Raw genomic sequence first — 22,282 nt, 5'->3', positions numbered from 1 at the left:
GATACAATTTCAATTTTCTTAAATTTACCAAGGCTTGATTTGTGACCCAATATAAGCTCTATCCTGGAGAGTGTCACATGAGCACTTGAGAAGAAAGTGTATTCTGTTGTTTTCGGATGGAATGTCCTATATCAATTAAGTCCATCTAGTTTAATGTATCACTTAAAGCTTGTGTTTCCTTATTTATTTTCATTTTGGATGATCTGTCCATTGGTGAAAGTGGGGTGTTAAAGTCCCCTACTATGATTGTCTTACTGTTGATTTCCCCTTTTATGGCTGTTATCTTTTGCCTTATGTATTGAAGTGCTGATATGTTGGGTGCATAAATATTTACAATCGTTATATCATCTTCTTGAATTGATTCCTTGATCATTATGTAGCATCCTTCTTTGTCTCTTCTAATAGTCTTTATTTTAAAGTCTATTTTGTCTCATATGAGAATTGCTACTCCAGCTTTCTTTTGATTTCCATTTGCATGTAATATCTTTTTCCATCCTGTCACTTTCAGTTTGTTTGTGTCCCTAGGTCTGAAGTGGGTCTCTTGTAGACAGCATATATATGGGTCTTGTTTTTGTATCCATTCAGCCAGTCTATGTCTTTTGGTGGGAGCATTTAATCCTTTTACATTTAAGGTAATTATCGATATGTATGTTCCTATTACCATTTTCTTAATTGTTTTGGGTTTGCTATTGTAGGTCTTTTCCTTCTCTCGTGTTTCCTGCTTAGAGAAGTTCCTTTAGCATTTGTTGTAAAGCTGGTTTGGTGGTGCTGAATTCTCTTAGCTTTTGCTTGTCTGTAAAGCTTTTAATTTCTGTGTCAAATGTGAATGGGATCCTTGCTGAGTAGAATAATCTTGATTGTAGGTTTTTCTCTTTCATCACTTTAAATATGTCCTGCCACTCCCTTCTGGCTTGCAGAGCTTCTGCTGAAAGATCAGCTGTTAACCTTATGGGGATTCCCTTATGTGTTACTTGTTGTTTTTCCCTTGCTGCTTTTAATATTTGTTCTTTGTATTTAATTTTTGACAGTTTGATTAATATGTGTCTTTGCATGTTTCTCCTTGGATTTATCCTGTATGGGACTCTCTGTGCTTCTTGGACTTGATTAACTATTTCCTTTCCCATATTAAGGAGGTTTTCAACTATAATCTCTTCAAATATTTTCTCAGTCCCTTTCTTTTTCTCTTCTTCTTCTGGGGCCCTTATAATTCAAATGTTGGTGCATTTAATATTGTCCCAGAGGTCTTTGAGACTGTCTTCAATTCTTTTCATTCTTTTTTCTTTATTCTGCTCTGCAGTAGTTATTTCCACTATTTTATCTTCCAGGTCACTTATCCGTTCTTCTGCCTCAGTTATTCTGCTATTGATCCCTTCTAGAGAATTTTTAATTTCATTTATTGTGTTGGTCATCTCTGTTTGTTTGCTCTTTTGTTCTTCTAGGTCCTTGTTAAACATTTCTTTTATTTTCTCCATCCTATTTCCAAGATTTTGGATCATCTTTACTATCATTACTCTGAATTCTTTTCAGATAGACTATTTCCTCTTCATTTGTTTGGTCTGGTGAGTTTTTACCTTATTCCTTCATCTGCTGTGTGTTTCTCTGTCTTCTCATTTTGTGTAATTTACTGTGTTTGGAGTCTCCTTTTCACAGGCTGCACGTTTGTAGTTTCCATTGTTTTTGTTGTCTGCCCCCATTGGCTAAGTTTGGTTCAGTGGGTTGTGTTGGCTTCCTGGTGGAGGGCACTGGTGCCTGTGTTCTGGTGGATGAGGCTGGATCTTGTCTTTCTGGTGGGCAGGACCCCAACCAGTGGTGTGTTTTGTGGTGTCTGTGAACTTATTATGATCTTAGGCAGTCTCTCTGCTAATGGGTGGGGTTGTGTTCCTGGCTTGCTAGTTGTTTGGCATACAGTGTCCAGCACTGTAGCTTGCTGGTTGTTGAGTGGAGCTGGGTTTTAGCATTGAGATGGAGATCTCTGGTAGAGCTTTCACCATTTAGTATTATGTGGAGCTGGAAGATCTCTGGTGGACCAGTGTCCTGAACTCAGTTCTCCCACCTCAGAGGCACAGGCCTGACACCCAGCTGGAGCACCAAGACCCTGTCAGCCACACAGCAGATCAGTAAAAGTTCAAAAGCTTGACAATATGCTCTGTTGGTAAGGGTGTGGAGATACAGTCTCTCTTTTGCATTGCTAGTGAGAAGGCAAAAGTGTATAACCAACAACAACTCTGTCAATATGTCTTCATCAACCAAATGAGCAACGCCAATGTGGGACACAGGACCACTCACTCAGTGGAAGACCCAAGTTCATGTAGGGGACAGGCAGGGCGCAGGTAATATCTGGATATTGCTTGACACTTTACAGACTGTTCTCAATGGATTTCCCTTATTTGTTGAGCTTCAAAGCTTCCAAGATCTTGGCAGCTGGGAAGTGAATGGCAGAGGGAGAGAGTGCAGGGCAGGAGCAGCTCCTGTGCATGTGCCGATGGGAGTCCTGATGCATTTCTAACATCTGAGGCATTAGTAATGAACTGGAAGGCAAAGACCTGCTCTCTTAGAGCTTGTGTTGCTGGAGTATAGACAAATCATGTCATGTCATACTCTCCTATACTACACTACACTACACTACACTATACTATAATTTCAAATAGTGAAAAGAAGAGAATGAAATAAGATAAGACTTCCTATGACTAAGAGTGAGTCTATTTGTAATGTGAAGGCTACTTTAGATAGGGTCATCAGAAGTACTGTTGACAAGATGATATATGAGGAAACATTTGAATGTCAGAAAAAGCACAGTATTCAAAGATAATGAGGGAAGTGCATTAGATAGAGGAAACAGAAACCTGAGAAAGTTGAGCAGATGGATAGGGCTCTGGGTTCTGTTTGCCTGTTTAAGGTAGTGTAGCTCTACCTTTTCTGTCTTAAATTGTAGTGTCCTCCTAAACATTCTCATTTGAAGACATAATTTTGTGACCATAGAATAGCTTGCAAATCACCGATCCAGTCTGTTTGGTGTTATGAGAATAGATAAGGAGTTAGTTATATTCAAATTAAAAGTTCTGTTCTATTTCATGACATGTCATTCTAGCCACATAAAAATATTATTGAGGGAGCTTATTTCAGAATCACAGAGTTTTATATTTGTGTAGTAATATTCATGCATCAATCAAAAAAACAGAAAGCCTTGTTTCTGAATGAATTATGAATGTCATAAAAAATATAGCAACTATTTCACAGTACAAAAATCACTTAAAAAATGATGAAATGATGGAAATGAAGGCATAAAGGCATTGTTTGCTGTTCTTTAATGTGATACCTGAAAGTAGTAGTTCCATGTTGCTGTTACTGAGTGTTGCATTGACTCTCCCAGTGGAAGCATTGAAACTAGTAACTGTCAAGGTCATGGGTTGTTTCCTTCCTTTAAAATTGTAAGAGCCTTTCCATATATAATTTTGGGCAAACACATCATCAGGAACTGTGAATAGATTAAATAAACATACATGTTAATTTTACAGTGGCTTGTAAACATAAGCATTAAATACCAGATTAATGAGTATTAGTTTATTGAATAATCATATTTTTCTAAATATACAATAATATAGAACGTACATTTTAAAATGAATCCTTCACATAAGTGTTTTAATTTTTTTAGAATAAACCAAAATAATAATCTAGATTTGCACATACATCAATGTGCGATAAATAAACAACACCAATTAATGACACAAGACATATTTAGAATCCAGCTAAATATCAAGTTTACTTATATTTGGTTTCCTATAATAATATCTTTCTTTCAGAAGGAAAATAAAATTATTTTCTTGGGCCAAGTCAGTCTATATACAAGTCCCAAGAGACCTGCTTTTCTCCTAGAAGTAGGAATAGGTTCATAGAAAGAGCATAGAGTTAAACGCCCCCCTTGCAGAATAGCCTTGGAAGACTGTCAGGAGAGATGCTCCTTTGACCCCTTTACCCCTTTACAGAATACTGAGTTCAGTTTTTTTTCAATAATAGATGCTCCTGAAAAAGAACAGTACTCTACCTGTTTTGCTCCTGACAGCTTTGAGGTTTACAGGTACTTTTAGAAATAAAAGAATTGTCACTAGAATTGGCTAACTCTCATGGGAAAGAGATGAACTGTGGTAGAATCAAAGAATATTCTAATGTAAAACTTTTATCCAAATAAGAAACACTCTTAATGTTAAATGCAGACAAATAAGTCATTATATTTATATAAATTAGTTATGTAATTTATAGCTAATATAAGTTAGGTATGTCAAAGTCTACTCAGATCCTAGTAAGAGGCTGAGAGAGCTTCCATTAATTCTGTACATTAAAGCACATCCTCGGAAATCAGCTATTCAAAAGAGCCTGCCTATTTGTGTGACTGAATGAATGAAATGGATTTAGATGAAAGCCTTTTTTTTCTAACAAGTTATTGACATTTGTTATCTGATTTTCTCTACATACATCACAGTTCTTACTGCTTAGATCACAGAGACTGTGTTACAAATTGTACATTCCCTGAATTCTACTAGGCAAACAAATAAAACAATACTATGGTAGAAGATGAACATACAATGCACTCAAGAGTTGAGTTTTTACTGAGTATTTCAACCAATATGATTATTTTTTTCTATGATAATTCAAAAGCAATATAGCAGAAGGACTAGAAGTGCAGGCACTGGAACTAGACCGCTTGTATTTCTGTCCCTCCTCTACAATTTATAAACTGTGTGGTTTTCCCTAAGTTACTTAACTCTCTAAACATGAATTTCCTCATCAGTAATGTGGGAGTAACACAGAGTTACAAGGAAGATTAAATGAGATAATGAGTATGAAGAGTTTTGATAAGTGTTATTTTCTATCATTAGTATTATACAAGTAAAATAGGGAAACTGTGGGTCTCATAGATCTTTACACAGTTGCTAATAAAATATATAGTTAGTGAACATGCAGTTAGTATCATGAAAAATCCATAGTCCTGGCTCTGGGACCTTTGCCAAGTCACCCTTATAGTGGCACTCCCTCCCCAAACCTCAAACTACACAGCTATGCTCTGTATGTACAGGAGACCTTACCTAAAGATTTGATACGGTGTATGGGTAAAAAGCCCTTGATTTGGTAAGCACTTTAAAGAGCAGTTAACTCAAAAATCATACCTAAAATAAGTTTGGTTGAGGGAGTGACAAGCTAAATTATCCTGCATTAGAAAGATCTGGAATTTGGAGGTAATAGGCAGTTAGTTGTAGAGATAGGAGGAAGAGCAAGGGAGAAAGATGTTCTAACAGCAGTGTGAAGGCAAATAGTAGGTACTCAATAAATGTGTTATTCTTATCTTTCTGATTGTTTATTTCCCCTGGCCTGTATTATGCTTACTCTTTGATACCCCTGAATATTTAATGAAAATCTGCTACACTTGGTGATCTTGTCATTGTGCTTAAGGGAATTAAGGAAGTTGGTTGAAGGAGACTAAAAAGAACCCCTGTGGCAGGAGAAAATAGCAATGGAAAGAAGTAGGTACCAGAAGCAGCAAAGAACATTGTATCAGGATTAATCATTGATGTGGTAGTAAATGTTTAACAACTGGCTCTCCAGAAAACAAACAAGCCAAAAAACTGGTTGTACTATTTGCTGATTCTATAGTGTAAATATTCCCGTGATGTCAGATTTCAAACTATGAACATGACATCACTGAACGCAGAGTTTGGAAGAATGCACAGAACTGGCTATGGCAAAGCTCTACCAGGCAGCTCCAGCATGACACCACCACCCTTCACCTTTCTCACCCATAACTGAGAAATGTAACTAATGATAGGATGGGAGAGGCAGACACTATTTGGTCATTTAAATCCCTACGTACAAGGGGATGACAATACTTTCTATTGTTAAGTCTAATTTGAGGTTTAAATGTGATTGTGTATTTGGCAGTTCTTTCTAAACTCTAAAATGTCATCTAACTATCACTGATGTGGAGCACAGTGAAAAGGAGGAAGACAATGATGGTTATGATCCTTATTTTTCAAGACAGTTTTGAATCTAAACTTTGCTTCATAGGCCTCATAGAATTACCATACAGAGTATCATGTTCCTGACACTGATACCACTGCCAAATTTAATTATTGTTACTTTGGAGTAATCTAATCACTGTGTCATTATTTTAAATGAAATGCTTCTGTTTTCCCACTTAAGATGACATTGTTCTAGAGTTTTATAGATACCTTCACTCAGGTTAAATAAATTCTTTTCCTTTCTAATTTATTAAAAGTTTTTAAAAATTATAAATAGATGTTCAATCTTACAAAATAGTTTCTGTGCAAGTATTTAGATGATCATACATAATCAGAATTTTTGCATGTTAATCTCTTAATGTGATAGATTACTTTTAAGGATTATTTAACATGAAAATATCCCTGTAAATCTATCATTAACCCAATTTGGTAATGATGTGTCATCTTTACTATAATGTTGTACAGTTAACCCTTGAACAACATGGATTTGAACTGTGAGGGTCCACTTATGCACAGATTTTTTTCAACAGTAAATACTATAGTATAACTGTACTGATCCATGGTTAGTTGAATTCATGGATGCGGAATCACAGATATGAAGGAACCTTGGGGTAAGGAGGAGTCACATACTGAGGGTCAACGATAAGTTATATGCAGATTTTTGACTGCACTGAGGGCCAATGCCCCTAACCCACTTTCTGTTCAGGGTCAACTGTATTTGATTTGCTAAGGCTTTATGTAGGATTTTTTCATCTATAATCTTATGTCAAATGGGCCTGTAATTTTCTCCTTTTATAGTGTCTTTACCTGAGTTATTAGAGTTATGTTGGATCCATCAAATGAGGGTTTTTTTTTTGATAGTTTTATAAAACTGGAATGATCTGTTCCTTCAAAATATGGTAGAACTTATCAGTAGAGGCATATGGAACAGGTTTTTCCTTGTGGAAATAGCTTTAACTACTACTTTGTTATGGGATTATTCGAGTTTTCTCCTATTAGTTATGTTAAGATCCACTTTTCTAGTAATTTGTCAATGTTTAAGTTTTTTAAAATTGACAGTTACAGTAGTTTTCTGTTATATATTGCTAATTTATTCAATCTACTCTATGTAGTTTTTCACATTTCCTTTTGAAATGTTACTACTTTTTGTTCCTTTCTTGATCAATCTTACCAGAAATTATTCACTTTGTACATTTTTTTTAAATAACTACTTTTGACTCTGTTGAGATTCTTCTATTATATCTTTGGGGGTTTTTTTGGTTTGTTTATTTTTATTACATTGAGTTCTGCTTTCTTTTGATCATTCCATTATACTTTTTGTATCTTCTTAACAGGGACAGTTATTAATTCTAAGGCTTTTGTTTCTTCTAATGTAAGGGTTTAAGGCTTTATATTTCCCTCACATCTTTACTTTTGCTCTAGTTCCCAAGTTTTGATATCTAGATTTTTCAGCATAATAAGCTATATTGTTATATTTTCCATTTTAATTTCTTCTTCAATTCATAGTTATTCATCAGTATTAATTTTGTTCTTAATTTCCAAACATTGAGGAATTTAAAAAATTTATCCATTTTCTTATTAACTTTTAACTGCATCATGGTCCAGTAAGACTAACTTTGCTTTGAAATTTGTATAGATTTTTTTATTGCTTAATATATGATCAATTCTTATAGCTGTCCCATGTGCCTTTAAAGAAAGTATATATTATTTAATTGGTTGATGAGAAATATATATATATATATATATATATATATATATATATATATATATATATATTACATCAAACATATTAGTTTTGTTGTTTAGTTCTTCCATATTCTTTAAAAAATTTTTTTGTCAGCCTGAAATATTTATTGGTAGCCATTGGCCATGTTTTGCCCAGGACAGTCTAGATTTGTACTTGATATGCTGGAGCTACTATTCAGAGTACACATCTGCTCCCAGATAAAGTATCTTTCTTGGAAAGTTCTGGGCACTGATTGACCATTGTGGTTTTCTTTTTTTTTTTCTTTTTTCTTTTTTTTTTTTTTACCAGAAAAAAGTCCTTTAATTGTTCATGGTAAACATTTTAACAGTGAACATGAAAGGTCCAATGGAAGATATTTACCTAAAAATGAGGCAAACCTAGTCTTGTAATGAACACATTTTGAGTTATAATTACAACCCTGCACTAAGTCTTTGTTTTTCTTTTTTTAAAAAGTTGTGGTAAACAGGAAATAACAAGTGTAGGTGAGGATGTGAAGCCCTGCTACATTGCTGGTGGGAATGTAAAATGACTCAACTGCTTTGGAAAACCAATTGGCAGTTTCTCAAAAAAGTTAAACCTAGAATTACCACATGATCCAGCAATTCTACTACCACCCAAAAGACTGGAAAGCAGGAAATCAAAAAGAATCTCATATACTAGTGTTCACAGGATTATTCACACTAGCCAAAAAGGTGAAAACAATCCTAATGTCAGTGAACAGCTGAATGGATAAATAAAATATGGTATATACATTCAACGGAGCATTATCGAGTCAGACACAAAATGACAAGCATTGTGTGATTCCTCTTATATGAAGCACCTAGAATAGGGAAATTCATAGAGACAGAAAGAAGAATAGAGGTTACCAGGGGCTGGGACCATTGTGGTTTTCTGACTCCATGCAACACTTTCCCTCTCATGATGACATATTCTTTGGTCACCTTAGAGAAATTCAGTGTGTTTTTACTGACTGTTGAAAAAAATCCGTTTCTCAGACTGATTTTTTTTGGTAGGCAGTCCACTTTAATAGCATGTACATTAAGAACTTCTTAAACTAACTAAGATTAGATTCTAAACTCTACCTGGCTTATTACAACTGGACCAAATCTATTTCCAAGGTAAAGATTAAATGCTGAGCCTTTAATTATATGTGTAGCTTTTCATTCCTACCATGTAAATAAAATACATACTAATACATTAAAAAGAAGCTTTCGTATACTGAGCGCTTACCATGAGCCAAGCACTTTGTGCTTCATTTTCATGAAGTTCATTCATATTAATCTAATCAATATGTCTTTTGTATAGGTAAAGAAATGGAGGCTCAGATGTAGAAATTAACTTTTCTAAAGTCATAGGGTAGGCAGTGTATAACATGGGGATTACATCAAGGTTGTAGGACTTCAAGGCCCATATTTTTAATGACTAAAAATTTTATTTTTAAATCAAATTACTGAAAATAAACTGGACAAGTTCTAGAAGTTGCTGAACTTTTACTCTCACTCCAAGTGTATTTTGTTCATTCTTTAAAAAATTTATATTTAAAAATTATATGTAAATCTCATTTTTATTTTAATGTTTTAAATAAACCATTGCCACTATTTTATAGCTATCTACAGATACTCTTGAAGGGAAATTTTATAGAGACAACTATATACAATATTTTTGGAATATTAACATGTCACAGTATTACATTGCTTAAAGTTTGATATCTTATAATACAAATTTTCAAACTTCAAATTCCAAACAGTAAAATGCTGTTTTACTATGGGAAACTATGGGAAATAGTTTTCCCATACTGAAATATATTTTTCTAAATAAATGGTCACTTTGTCAATAAAACAGGAGATCACCTTTAGAAATCATGACTACTAGAAAAACAACTGAAATTACTAACCACTTAGCTTTGGGCTGGGTGTTCCTAGCGCAGGTCTAGGATCTTTCACCAATATTTTGGAACCAGCTATGAAAAGAACCAAAAATGTTTACAAAATTTAATTTAATTAATAACACACAGACACACACACACAGTTTGATGCATTGTCAATTTTATTCTTTGACATATCATATAGTTTTCTCCAAAATGTCCTGTTCACTATAGCATCTCAGTCCTCACTCAACACTTCTGTTGTTCAGCTAACAACTTCTATAATTATCCCCATTATAGTCCAGTGGGGCAAAGGGAATATCAGTGCTGCCTTAGTATTTTGGGGTCTTGTTTCTTATTTTAAAGGCATAAACAAACATGGAAACAGTTGATTCCAACATGGAAGTTGAGGGCTGAGGGTATGTTCCTGTTGCTTAAAGGCAAATAATTTGGGTAGGGTTCATGTTTAAGAGTTTAAAATTGTTGGGAATTTCCTGGTGGTCCAGTGGTTAGAACTTGGCCCTTTTACTGCTCGGGCCCAGGTTTGATCCCTGGACAGGGAACTAAGATCCCACAAGCTGTGTGGCATGGCACAAAAAGAAAAAATAAAAGAGTTAAAAATTGTTAAGGTATCCCATGATGTCATAAGAAATTGGCTAGTCTCCAAGGTAAAGAGTTAAACTAAAGTTTTTAAGTCAAACCAAAAGGAGCTCAAAATCATGTGGGGTGCTGAAAGTGCCTTCAAAGTTGAAGCAGCTGTGATATGCAGTGCTTGTAGACCTGTAAAGACTTACATCTTTTTCCTAAGAACAAAGTAATATATTTAAAGGCTTTAAGGGGAAGTTATTTGGGTGAACATCATCTTGGCTGCAAGGTGGAGAACAATTTGGAAAGGAGTGGGTATTGATTTGGGCAGAGAAGTTAGAAGGCCATTTCAGTAGTCTCAGTAGAGATAATGCTGAGTTTTTACAGAAGCAGTGATGATAAACTCAAAAGTGGATAGAATTTTTTTAAACCGACTAAAATTCTGGTGGATTTAAGGAGACAAGAAGATGTCAAAGATGACTACTAGATTTCTATTTATTATGTGATGATGGTACCACTGAGTTAGGAAACATCAAGAGAAGACTTATGGTGAAGGGAAATTTATGAGTTTAGATTTGCATATATTATTTAAATGTCTTTGAGAAATTTAAGAAGAGATATTAGGTAAGAAATTGAACATATAATTCTGGAGCTAAGAGAAGATAAATGAGCTAGAAATATTAATTTGTAAGTAACCTTCATAGAGGAAACTTTAATTCATTGGCTTGAATGAGATCAGATCACCTAGGGAGAGAACACAGAGTGAAAAGAAGAGAAGACTAAGAATTGAGCTTTAGAAAAAATGGGTAGAAAACATTAATCTTAAAAAGGAAATGGAGAATAGGTAGCCAGAAATTTGAGGAGATAAAATATTTATTTATTCAACAAATATTGACTGAACACTTTTCACATATAAGGCACTGATCTAGTGGTTAAAATTACAGTTGTAAATACTTTGACAAAGTTTCTTTCTTTTTTTTTTTTTACATAAGAGAACCCTAAAATGGGCCATATTTAGATTTATTAAAGTTTCTTTTTTTCTTTTTTTTCTTTTCTTTTTCTTTTGAGCTTATATTCTAGTCGGGGAAGGGCAGATGAAAGGACAGGAGAGTGGAGAAAGACAATAACAAGCAGACAAATAAAAGAATAAGATCTCACACAGAAGGGATTCCTATCATGAAAAATTAAAAAAAAAAGAAAAAACCCTGTAATGTTCTAGCTAAGAGAAGAGAGTGAAAACATTTCAAGAGGAGAAAGTCATTTACATTTGTGAAGGCTACGAGACATAAAGAATTAGAAGGACTGGAAAAAAAAAGAATGTATTGATGACTTTATCAAGAATTCTAGAAAAACCTCCTTTGTTCCTTCTTCTGGAAACATAACCCTTTTTTCCTCTGGTAAACTCATTACATCTTGTTCAGATGGGGATTGTCCTAATCAACCAAAGCAGCAACATGGGTGGACACATCACCTAGATCTGGTCAAACTGTCATATCATTGTGGCTGAGAAATGAATTTGGAGATGGATTCCATTAAAAATTGTGGCAATCAGACTTTCATATAGTGCTTTCCTGACCAAGTTTTGGGAAAGACTCTTTCTACCAGTGTTGTTCTACCAGAAGGATATAAACCCAGGAATGCTGGCAGCAATATTCCATCCTATAGTGGGTTGAATAGTACACACTCCAAATTCATGTTCACTAGGAACCTCAGAACATGACCTTATTTGGAAACAGAGTCTTTGAAGACGTAATTCGGTGAGAATCTTGAGGTGAAATATTCCTGAAATAATCCCTAAATCCAATGACTAGTGTTTTTATAAGAAGAGAACAGGACATATAGAGATACATAGGAAAGAAGGCCATGTGAAGATAGAGGTAGACATTGTAGTGAGGCATTTATGAGCCAAGGGATGCCAGTGATAGCCAGAAGCTATAACAAGCTCAAAGGAGGTAAGGAATGATTCTTCCCTAGAGCCTTCAGAGGATACATGGCCTTGTTGACACCTTGATTTTGGACTTCTGGCTTTCAGAACTGTGAGAGAATAAATTCCTATTCTTTTAAGTCACGCAGCTTGTGGTACTTTGTTATGGCAGCCTTAGAAAACTAATATACCTACTGTGAATAGAGAACTAGGAAAAGTAATAAAGGCATGAATTAAAAATAGAGCATGGAAAAGAAGCTATAAAAAGACCTGAATAATATTTCTGTGCCCCTGGATCCAAAAGTGTCAACATCACTCCTACTCTTAGAGTTGGCGAACAAATTTACCTTGTTCCTAAGCTAATTTAAATTGATTTTTCTTTTGTCTCTTGTATCTAAGGAAAGCTTAAACAGTACAAAATCTTCTGTTGAAAGCTTTTATAGAGAAAACTTACCTTCACAAACAGGAACTTTTCCACTCCAGGTGTTATCAGATCTACACACTCTATGTTCTGTTCCACCTGCTAAGAAGAAGCCAGGCTGGCAGGTATAAATTAATGTATATCCATGGGATGGAAGGTCCATTCCTACTACATTTGCATGAGCAGGAGTCTCTGGCTGTTTACAGCTGTGGGCTATATTTAGAAAAGGGAAAAATGTTCACTTTTATAGACATGTTAAGAAAAATTTGAGACCGGAGTCACAATATATTTTTATAGGTATGCTAATGCCTTTATATAAATATACCTTTAGTTATTCTCATGAATCAAGGAAAGCTTATCAATGTAAATGTAAATGCTGTTTTCATAGACTAGCATTTCATAAATGATCATCTGTGGAACACTGGTGGTTGTTAACATATAAACAGAGAAAAAAATAAAAGACTAACTGGATAATTAAGCTAATAAATGTATATTATATCACCATTTTAGAGAGTCACAATATATATTAGCATTTTAAAGGATCTAATAAGTCCCGCTTAAGATAAGTTTTAAAGTTGATCAAACTCAGATTTTCTATACCAGTTTAGGAAGTATTAACATATAATTTTTTATTTATTTTATTTATTTTAAATTATAAAGCGTGTCTTCTAAAGGTAAATTCAACCACAATTCAGTATGTTGCTCTGATATTCATATTCCCTAGTGTAGAAAGTACAATTTAATAATTTTTTGCATATGGAATTTTCTGGCCATATTTTGGGTCCATATGCTACCAGTATCTTTTCATTCATTTAATTTTTTGATTCCACTAAACCTGCACTTATGACACTCCCTGACCCTGCTGCTCAGTTCACCTGTTTTGTGTCTTATGATGACCATTCCCTTCTTAATCAGAATTAGATGCTACAAAGAACTCTCTCCCTAAGCAAGGCAACATTTCTGATCATTTGTTCATGGATACAGACCCTTAAAGATGGTCTCTGAGAAAAAGTGTTCTGTGGACAAATTTGTTTGGAAAATTTTTTTTCCCATTTGTTTCCTAGTGGATATGTACTAAGCTATAAATAATAGCTAATATTTTTAACATTATGTGAAAAACATTTTGTTATGTGGTTTATATTTAATATAATTCAGTTAATAAAATTTAATTCTCATTGGGGAAATACTGCTAAGAATAAACACAAATAGTCTGTTTCTGCTACATTCTTAAGCCCCATTATACACTTATTAGACATTCTGAGATGCTCTGCAGTAACAGAAGCCATTTAATTTTATTTAAATCATCATATCCCACGTGCAGGTCATCAAATAATCTTAGTTTACTATGAAATACCTAGGTACATCCCACAGAGCTGTTCTAAAGTACGTACACGCTCTGAGGAATTCTCTTTTAAGGAATGTTGCCGTATTTAAATATAAGCCAGCCAGGCATGTCACATGACTTCTCAGTGGAGTGTTCTGCTGCTTTTCAGTAAACTGAGGATATACAGGGGCCCCTGTGATTATTTGGGTGGTTCTGAACAGGGATGGAGTAAATTCACAGGACTTATTTAGACTTCAGCAAATCCTAAAAGCTAGAAACCATTCTGATGAGTATTTCTATTCCTGCTTACTCTTCATTTTTCTCCCCCACAAAATAGATGGAGAGGAAATAAAAAGAGGAAGTAGGAGGGAAAAAAGAGATAACTCACCAGCTAAAATTTATTTCTAACTGTATTCAGAAAAGACTGTTTAGGGATCTTTGCTCTTATTCAATCTGTACAGCAAGTGCTTTCAACTTAGGGTCAGTGTACATTTAGAAGCTCCAAGAAATCCTAAGTAGCATTCAAATTTTTGGTTAAGGTATTCATGCATATATCGTTTCATGGACGTTTCTAGCTTTCCTCAGGTTCTCAGAGAATTTCACAAGTGAAAAAGATTGAGTCTCTACTATGTTGGAGCCTCCTGTATCTCACAAGTACTTCAGATTCATAGGTGCAGATCTATGAACCTAAAAAATAATCATCATCTAAAGTTACCTGGTGACCAAACTGAATGCAATTACAAGAGCTTTTCAAAAAGAACAAAATTTTGCCCTGTGCCTTCTGACTTCTTAAAGAATAATGCTCCCCACGAGGCATGGGTGTATGCTACAGTAAAACACTATATGCATGAATTATATTTTATAATAACCTAAAAAAACAATGTGACACCTCTTTTACATACATGTAAGTTTATTTTCACATGTGGAAGAAAAAATGCATATAAATTCTTATCCTTCATAAGTATAATTTTCTTAGCCACAATACTTACGAATGCACTCAGGCTGAATTCCACTCCATGTGAGGTCAGGAAGGCAGGTACGTGTTGTAGACCCTTGGAGAAGATGTCCTTTTTTGCAGTGGAACTGTACAACACTTCCTACCTATAGCAAATTACAGAGAGAAAAACAAATGTCCCAATGCAACTTCAAATACAGCAACAGATAGAAAAAACACATGGACGAGAAAATGCTTTCAAAAGAAATTCTGCAAGGTAGAGGTTGGAAGGAAAAGAAACTGAAATCTGATGTAAAATAAAATTGGGGAAAAAAACTAAAGAAAAATAAAACTTAGATCTCTTTGTGTGCATATCATCATCAAATACTTGAATACAATGTATACATAGGTGCCAAATATTTGCCATGGTAATTTGAAGAAAATATATGATACCAAAAGGCCAATAAGCTACATATGAATATAAGATAGACAAACAGACAGAGAGTTAAATAAAGACAGATAAATGAAGATGGATAAAGGCAGATACGGAAATAAAGATAGCTAACAACACAAGAGGCAGTGAATATGTAAGACAGTAAATGCAATATGAGATTGGACATAAAGGTGATTATTGAAGGTTGGATTGGTAACAGAAAAATACAATGGAAGACATGCTATTTGCATTAAGCTTTTAAGGGATGTGTAATTTAGATAAATATACAGAACAATGGTTCTCAAAGTGTGGTCCCCAGACCAGTAACCTCAGCATAGCCTAGGAATTTGTTAGAAATGCCAATTCTGGAAACTTAGCTGAGACCCACTGCATCAGAAACTCTTGGGGTAGCAACCAGCAATTTGTGTTTTAAAAAGCCCTCCAAGTGATTTTAATGCAAACTAACATTTGAAAACAACTGATATAAGTAGAAAAGATAAGAATATTATGAGAAAATGTATGGTGGTTAAAACATACATCATATGGTTTAGGAAAAAAGAGAGCACTTTTGATTGGTTATCATAGATAATTTACACAGTGAGCTGGGAATTTGGGAGTAAAGTGGAAAGCAGTGAGATACAGGTAAAAAAGAAAACAGACCCCAGGGGTGTGTATACTCGGCTTTAACTTTGACTCTGATCTTGAATAAGGTGTATCTCCTCTTTGAGACTTAACTCTCTCTCTATAAAGATGATATTGTTTCTCTTGCGACTTAAGGATTAAATAAAATAGGATATATAATTCGCTCCACATGGGCATGGAACATAAGCTTTAAATAAATTCCAGCTATAATTATTAAGTCAGAGACATAATAATCAGTTTCTGAAGACTCTCAAATAGCAGGCTATAGCATTTGAATTTTTAAAATAAAAACATAAAGTTGCTAAAGCTTTCAGAGCAACTAAAATTTATGTAGAAAATAATATCTTTGAAAAATTAAACTAACCACTGTATGGTGAAACTATGAAACAAAAAGAATGATGAACAGTAATTCTAATTATGAGGCTTGAATTGCCATCTTAGATTTGAGTGGATAAAGCTTGACCAACTTGTGGCAATAGACATTGGAAGGAAGTTGTTTACTCAAAATATATTAAAAGGAGAAATCATCAGGATTTATTAAATGATTAGAGGTGAAGGAGAAGATAAGGGGTATTTGGAGTCTGCCTCTTCAGCCTTCCCCAGCATATGGAGTCTGACAATGTTCAATTGCTGTCTTAGGGCTTTTCACATAGACTGTGTTTTCTTTTTTCCCCATTCGTTCCTACTCCCACCTGCTAAAGCAACATGAGGCTAAGCTTAATGTGACATAGTTTGATACAAGATTCCACTTGGACCTTGAGAATAGCTATATTCCACCATCTTTCATATTCTTGTTATCACCCAGAACTATGCTACACTTGAAACGTTCAGTTCTAATAGTCATTCTCTTATAACAACCTTTATCCTTCCAGTTATCTCATATTATGCCTTCCATGACAGCATCATCTCTGTATCTAGGAGATCTCTTATCTTCTTAATGCCCGATTTTGTCCAGGGCTACTACATTGCTCCACTCCAGGGAGCACTTTTCATGCTCTACTCAATATAATCCTTCAAACTGTGCTCCAGAGCATGCCATTCACATACTCCCTGAAGTTGTGTAATATGGCACTACAGATTTTTACTTCCTCATATAGTTTATACAACTGATCATGTGGATTTTGCAATCCCATCCTTTAGGCAAACTGGCTCCACAAAACCCATCACCTCTATCAATCCAGCAATCTTACTTTACGCTAGATTTCAGTTAATGGCCAGCCTTCAACCATAATCTCCCCTCATTTAATCTACCATCAAAGACTGACAATTTTACCTCCTAAATCTTTCTCAGACTGTCCCCTTCTCTCTTTTCCCATGTATACATCTTGTTTTAGTCCTCAACATGGTTTCTCAAGGGTTCTCAAACTTTAGCAGATAACATAATCACCAGAAGGACTTATCCAAACACAGAGAGCTGAGCTCCCCTCAGGAATTTCTGACTGGGTAATCTGAGGGAGACCCCAAAATCCACATTTCCAACAAGTTCCCAGGTAATACTGCTGCTGCTGGTCAGGGACCACACTTTGAGAATTACTGTTATAGCCAATTATAATAATCATCTAACTTGTCTCCACTTCTCCAGTCTTGACCCCATTGAATTTATTTTTCACTCTAAAGTCAGAGTGATTTATTCAACATGAAAGTTTTACTTTATCATTATCCTTCTTAAAATCTTTACTGGTTTATCCCGCATAGGATAAAGTTACATTATGTTAACTTGGTGGATAAAAGCCTCCATAAACTGATCACTAGCTGTCTCTAGCATCTTCATTGACCACTTACTTTTACTCAAATTGTGCTCATATAATATTGAATTTTTGTAGTTCCCATAATACATGCATATTTTTACACTGTCCCTCCCACATGGAATGCATTTCCCAACTATTTTTTCCTAGATCTTACCCTAAAAGATTTAGCTCAGACAAAATTTCTAGAAAGCTTTCCCTGCAGCAAGCAGATTAGGAAAGCTGTCTCTTATGGGCTTTATTAGCTCCTTTCAATGTTATCAATATTATCAACCTATCCTATAAAATCATCTATTCCATCTGACCCACACACCAAAATGTTAGCTCATCTCAGCCAAGGACCATATGTTATTCACCATTATACACCAAGAGCTTAGAAAAGTGTCTTGAAAATTTTGGAGCAACTGAAGGAATGGGGCCTAAGAACTTAGTATAAAATTATTTGATTACTTAAAAAGATTTAGCATGTCTATCAGTTTCTTAAAATGTAGTGATATCCCTTCCATAGTTTAATTAACATAAAGTTAAATCATTATTTGCTCTTTGAAGAGTATATTTGGGTTATTTCATCAACCTTTATATTAGTAAGGAATGAGAAACATGATGGATTACATACACTTTTTTTTTTTTACCTCTAAGACTTTTTCCTCATGTCTGTAATCTTTCCTGAAATCACAATACTGCTTTACATATTAACCAGATACCACAGAACTAAAATCTATTTAAAGTTTTTCTATATATCATTAACACATTTAATAACAAAATTTTTGTCAAATTCACAAATACTTATACCTAACATTTAAGATACCTAGAGTTATACAAATTTAGTAACTGATTTTTATTCAGCATTTGTTGTATTCAAATCAATCATCAAAATTTTCTCTAAATATTAGTGAATTAATAATTTTGCCAGTGATAAATCCACTTAATAGTATATTTTACATATCTCTCCTTCCTTTTCCAACTGTTCATGTAAATTCCTCTGACTATAAATAATTTCTAACATAAATAATATAATTTGAATATTTGTAGAAAAATAAGTAGCATTATAAAATTTTCCATTATATAATTTTAAAAATTCTTGTAAAGTAATTTATGTATAATTTTCCTGCCAATATTTACTAATAAAAGTGTTATTTGTATAAGCAATTATATAAAATGTAAAAATTAATTTTAAAAATTATTTTTATATCAAGAATTTTAAAAATCCATATCAAGTTTTAATTGCAGTTAATGTTTAAATAAAATTTTCTTTAAATTGGCCCAAATTAGCATGTTGTTTACAAATGCACTATAAAATTATAAGACATGTCTAATTAGTAAATATGACTTACCTTCTTTAACTCTTTATTCCCTCTTTAAAATGTTACAGTTCAGTTCCTTAGTCATGAAGTTAGAAATCTAATCATATGATTAATCAAAATTTTAGAAATTTAAAACATTCTGAATAAGATCTATCTTCCCTTTCATGATGTTTTATTACCCTTACTATTACTTTGCTAGAATTTTCATCACTGTGTTTTTTTGTGTCTGATTTTCAATATCAAATGTTTGCTTAACTGGAGTATGCAGTATGGCTCCTAGCAACTTATCAAAATATATATATAATAAAGGCATCAAAAATTCATATGCTCCCTCTGTAATATATTTTAAACAACTATTTTATATTAGTATTTTTAGTATGTTTATATTAAATACTTTACCCAAGAAAAGTTGAGGTAGCTTCTAATAAAATTTTAATATATTAAAATTAATAAAATTTAAGTAGAAAGGCAGGATCATAAAAATGAAAGGATAACACATATACTTAAGATGAGGTGCAAGGGATTTTCACTGACAGAGCATCAATTTTGGGCCCTGAGCTTCCTGAATGAGAAAAACAGAATTAAGGTGTTTTATCAGTTTTTATTTAAAAATAATCAGAAGACTTCGATTTTAAATGTTTAATTTTACTTTTTTGTTTTAAAATTCATGTTATGATATTCACCATTTAAGGTAATAAAACACTAGGTAACACACCTGCCTCATTCAATGTACTTATGTACTTATTTCGATTATAAACTGGAAGTCATACATAATCACCATGGTTGTTTTGCTTTTTTATTTTGGAAAAGTCATTTAATCTAAAAATCATATTTCCATTCATTGCACAGGGATTGTCACATGAACCAACCAAATGTAAGAAAGCCAAGTTTCAGAGGCTACTCAACAGAATCTGTATTTCTTTACAGATATGCTTAGAGATGCAAAGGCACATTTTTTTTTCTTTTGAAGCCTGAAATGGTAAAACGGTTTTGTGAATACCAGGGAAAAAGTTCTATTCTACTCTCAAATTACTTTTTAACTATGAAATTGGATTCTACACACCAGTCAATATTCAATACTGAAGTTTAAAAGTGCATGATATATGGTTTTAAATAAAACATTAAAGTGCCATTTTAAGTACTTTATTGATATTATATCACACAGTACTTTATAGGTAGCCTAACTTAATTAAACATGTAAATATTTTCTTCTCCAAAATATGAATAAAATGTCTTTTAGAGTGTTTTGAACACTCTAGTATTAGTCTTAGTCTAGTATTATTAGTCTAGTATTAGCTAACCGTTTATGAGTTAGATTTTTTAACATGATTTTTAATAAGTTAATAAGTACTACAGCTGTAGATAGTAACCATTTGATAAATAGGAACAAAGTTTTAAAATGGTACTTAATTTATATCTTTGATCACTTCAATAGTCAATGAGCAGCCTCTCATGTTTCTCTAATCCCCAACCTTCAAATTTTAAAAGCTGTAAAGGCTCAGCAACTGTCAGCTACATTCAATAGTAGGGTGAACTGTGGTTGCCAAGATGGCTACTGTTGTACCCAGGAGTCCTGTATCTATAAAACTGGGTGGTCCAGACTTGTTTTTGGAAACAGAAGCCAGAGAATGAAAGGTGTCAACAGTCACAAATAGTTGATCATGTTGTCTTTAGTTGATTATTTCTGTCTCCCTACCCCTCAGTCAAGGATGCTTTTGTAGTCTCTGTAGTCAAGACAGAGCTTTTCCATAATGGTTATTCTGGTAGGGTTAAATATCTTATGTTTAATACTCTGGAATTAAATATTTAAAATCAGATTTAAAATATTTTATATTTATAATAATTTTATGTAACAAGTCCTAAATCACTGTAATGTGTCTTCCAAACCCCAGAGCTCAATTTAGAGTAATACAGCAGTTAGTAAAATATTTGTGTTTGGCATTTCCTCCATAATTAATCTGGATGTTGCATCAATCATTTTGATACTTACTCTCCTTACTACTAATATATTTTTAGCTAAAATTGTTCCATTTTATAATATTTTAGATAAAAAGAGAAATTACTTTGAGTACTTTTTTCTAACACTAGAGTTTTTGTCATCTCTAGCAACAGGTGATATATTCTTATATTTTAGTAATTATATAAATGTCCAAAAATCTACTATATAAATCTTTAAAGAAAAGGAGAGTGAACAAAATAAACACATTAAAGAGAAAATTAGGAAATGCAGAGTGCCTCTGCAATTTATAACTTTCCCCTTTCTCTTGTCCCTCCCAGAAGTGGGCTAACTATAGTTATGATTTTATTTAACTCACTACTGGTCACTAGATTAAACCAGAGGTAGATACAAAAGTTGGAACATTTTGATTCTCTCTCTGGATATTTGAAACTGAGATTGAGAGAATTAATCACTTGCTGTATGTGGCTGAGATGTAAATAGAAATGATGCACCCTTTGCCATATGGCCAATCTACAGAGAAAGAAAACGAAGTAGATAAATACAGAGTAGTGTAAGAGACTGAGTACCGTTGTCCAGTTCCTAGATTCTAGGCTTGATGAGTCTCACCTAGATCCTTTCTCTTGTGGCCTGGGACACACCTACACATGGCTTTTAATGTCTTTAGGTTTAAGCTAGCTCAAAATAATTTTTCTAATTGTAAGCAAGAGTTTTTGGTCAACCAGTAGAGAAGTCTTTTCTAGTTATATAAGGCCATATTTATTTGGAATCCATCTATAAATTGATATTAGTTAGAATTACATAACTTCTTAAACTCTGTTGACTCTATACAGGTTTAGTAAACATAATTTATATATAAATATATAAAATAAGTATATATACAGATATAAGCACATATCTGCCATAATCATGTATGAAAGTTGACACCCCTAATTTAACATACTCAGTATATCATTTGTAGTTTTAATAGAGATTATACAATTTTATTAGATTTTACCATATCTTAAATCTAGTCTATTCATATTTATCTAGATAGACTACAATGATCTAATGTATGTTTATTAGCTGAATAGTATGAATTCAGGGTTAGTTTTAACTTTGTGATAACATTTTTCAATGATTATAATCGAATTCTTAAAATTCAGAGTAAATGACTCTATTCATTTCATTGGATGACTATTCTAAACTCAATCTTATTTATTTCAATTTCCATTATCTCAAAGGGTATTTCCTAAAAAGGACTCAGATTCTTCAGAAAATCATCTGATTTAGTGTACAGACACTGACTGTATTCTGTACAAATACTGCCATTGACTTGCTCTGTGATCAAAGCCAAGTCATGTTCTGTTTCAGTTTCTTGGTCTATATGATGAGGTCTAATACTGTTTAGC

General features: G+C 33.5%; 1 protein-coding gene across 3 annotated transcripts in view; it reads right to left on the bottom strand.

Annotated features, from left to right (window-relative positions):
* Positions 1 to 22,282, bottom strand: part of CSMD3 (CUB and Sushi multiple domains 3) — a gene marked incomplete at both ends in the record, with an annotated part of 1,109,686 nt that overhangs the window by 12,008 nt on the left and 1,075,396 nt on the right. For all 3 annotated transcript variants that reach the window (XM_082600704.1, XM_082600705.1, XM_082600706.1), the window contains 4 exons: positions 3,317 to 3,475; positions 9,653 to 9,718; positions 12,586 to 12,765; positions 14,866 to 14,977. In XM_082600704.1, coding sequence (XP_082456830.1) covers positions 3,317 to 3,475; positions 9,653 to 9,718; positions 12,586 to 12,765; positions 14,866 to 14,977 — 517 coding nt within the window. The remainder of the gene's footprint in view (positions 1 to 3,316; positions 3,476 to 9,652; positions 9,719 to 12,585; positions 12,766 to 14,865; positions 14,978 to 22,282) is intronic.

This window comes from Mesoplodon mirus, assembly GCF_964341445.2.
Source record: "Mesoplodon mirus genome assembly, chromosome: 16".
Taxonomy (NCBI): Eukaryota; Metazoa; Chordata; class Mammalia; order Artiodactyla; family Ziphiidae; genus Mesoplodon; species Mesoplodon mirus.
Note: the sequence above shows the minus strand (reverse complement) of the source record. Positions and strands in the feature narration are given on the sequence as shown.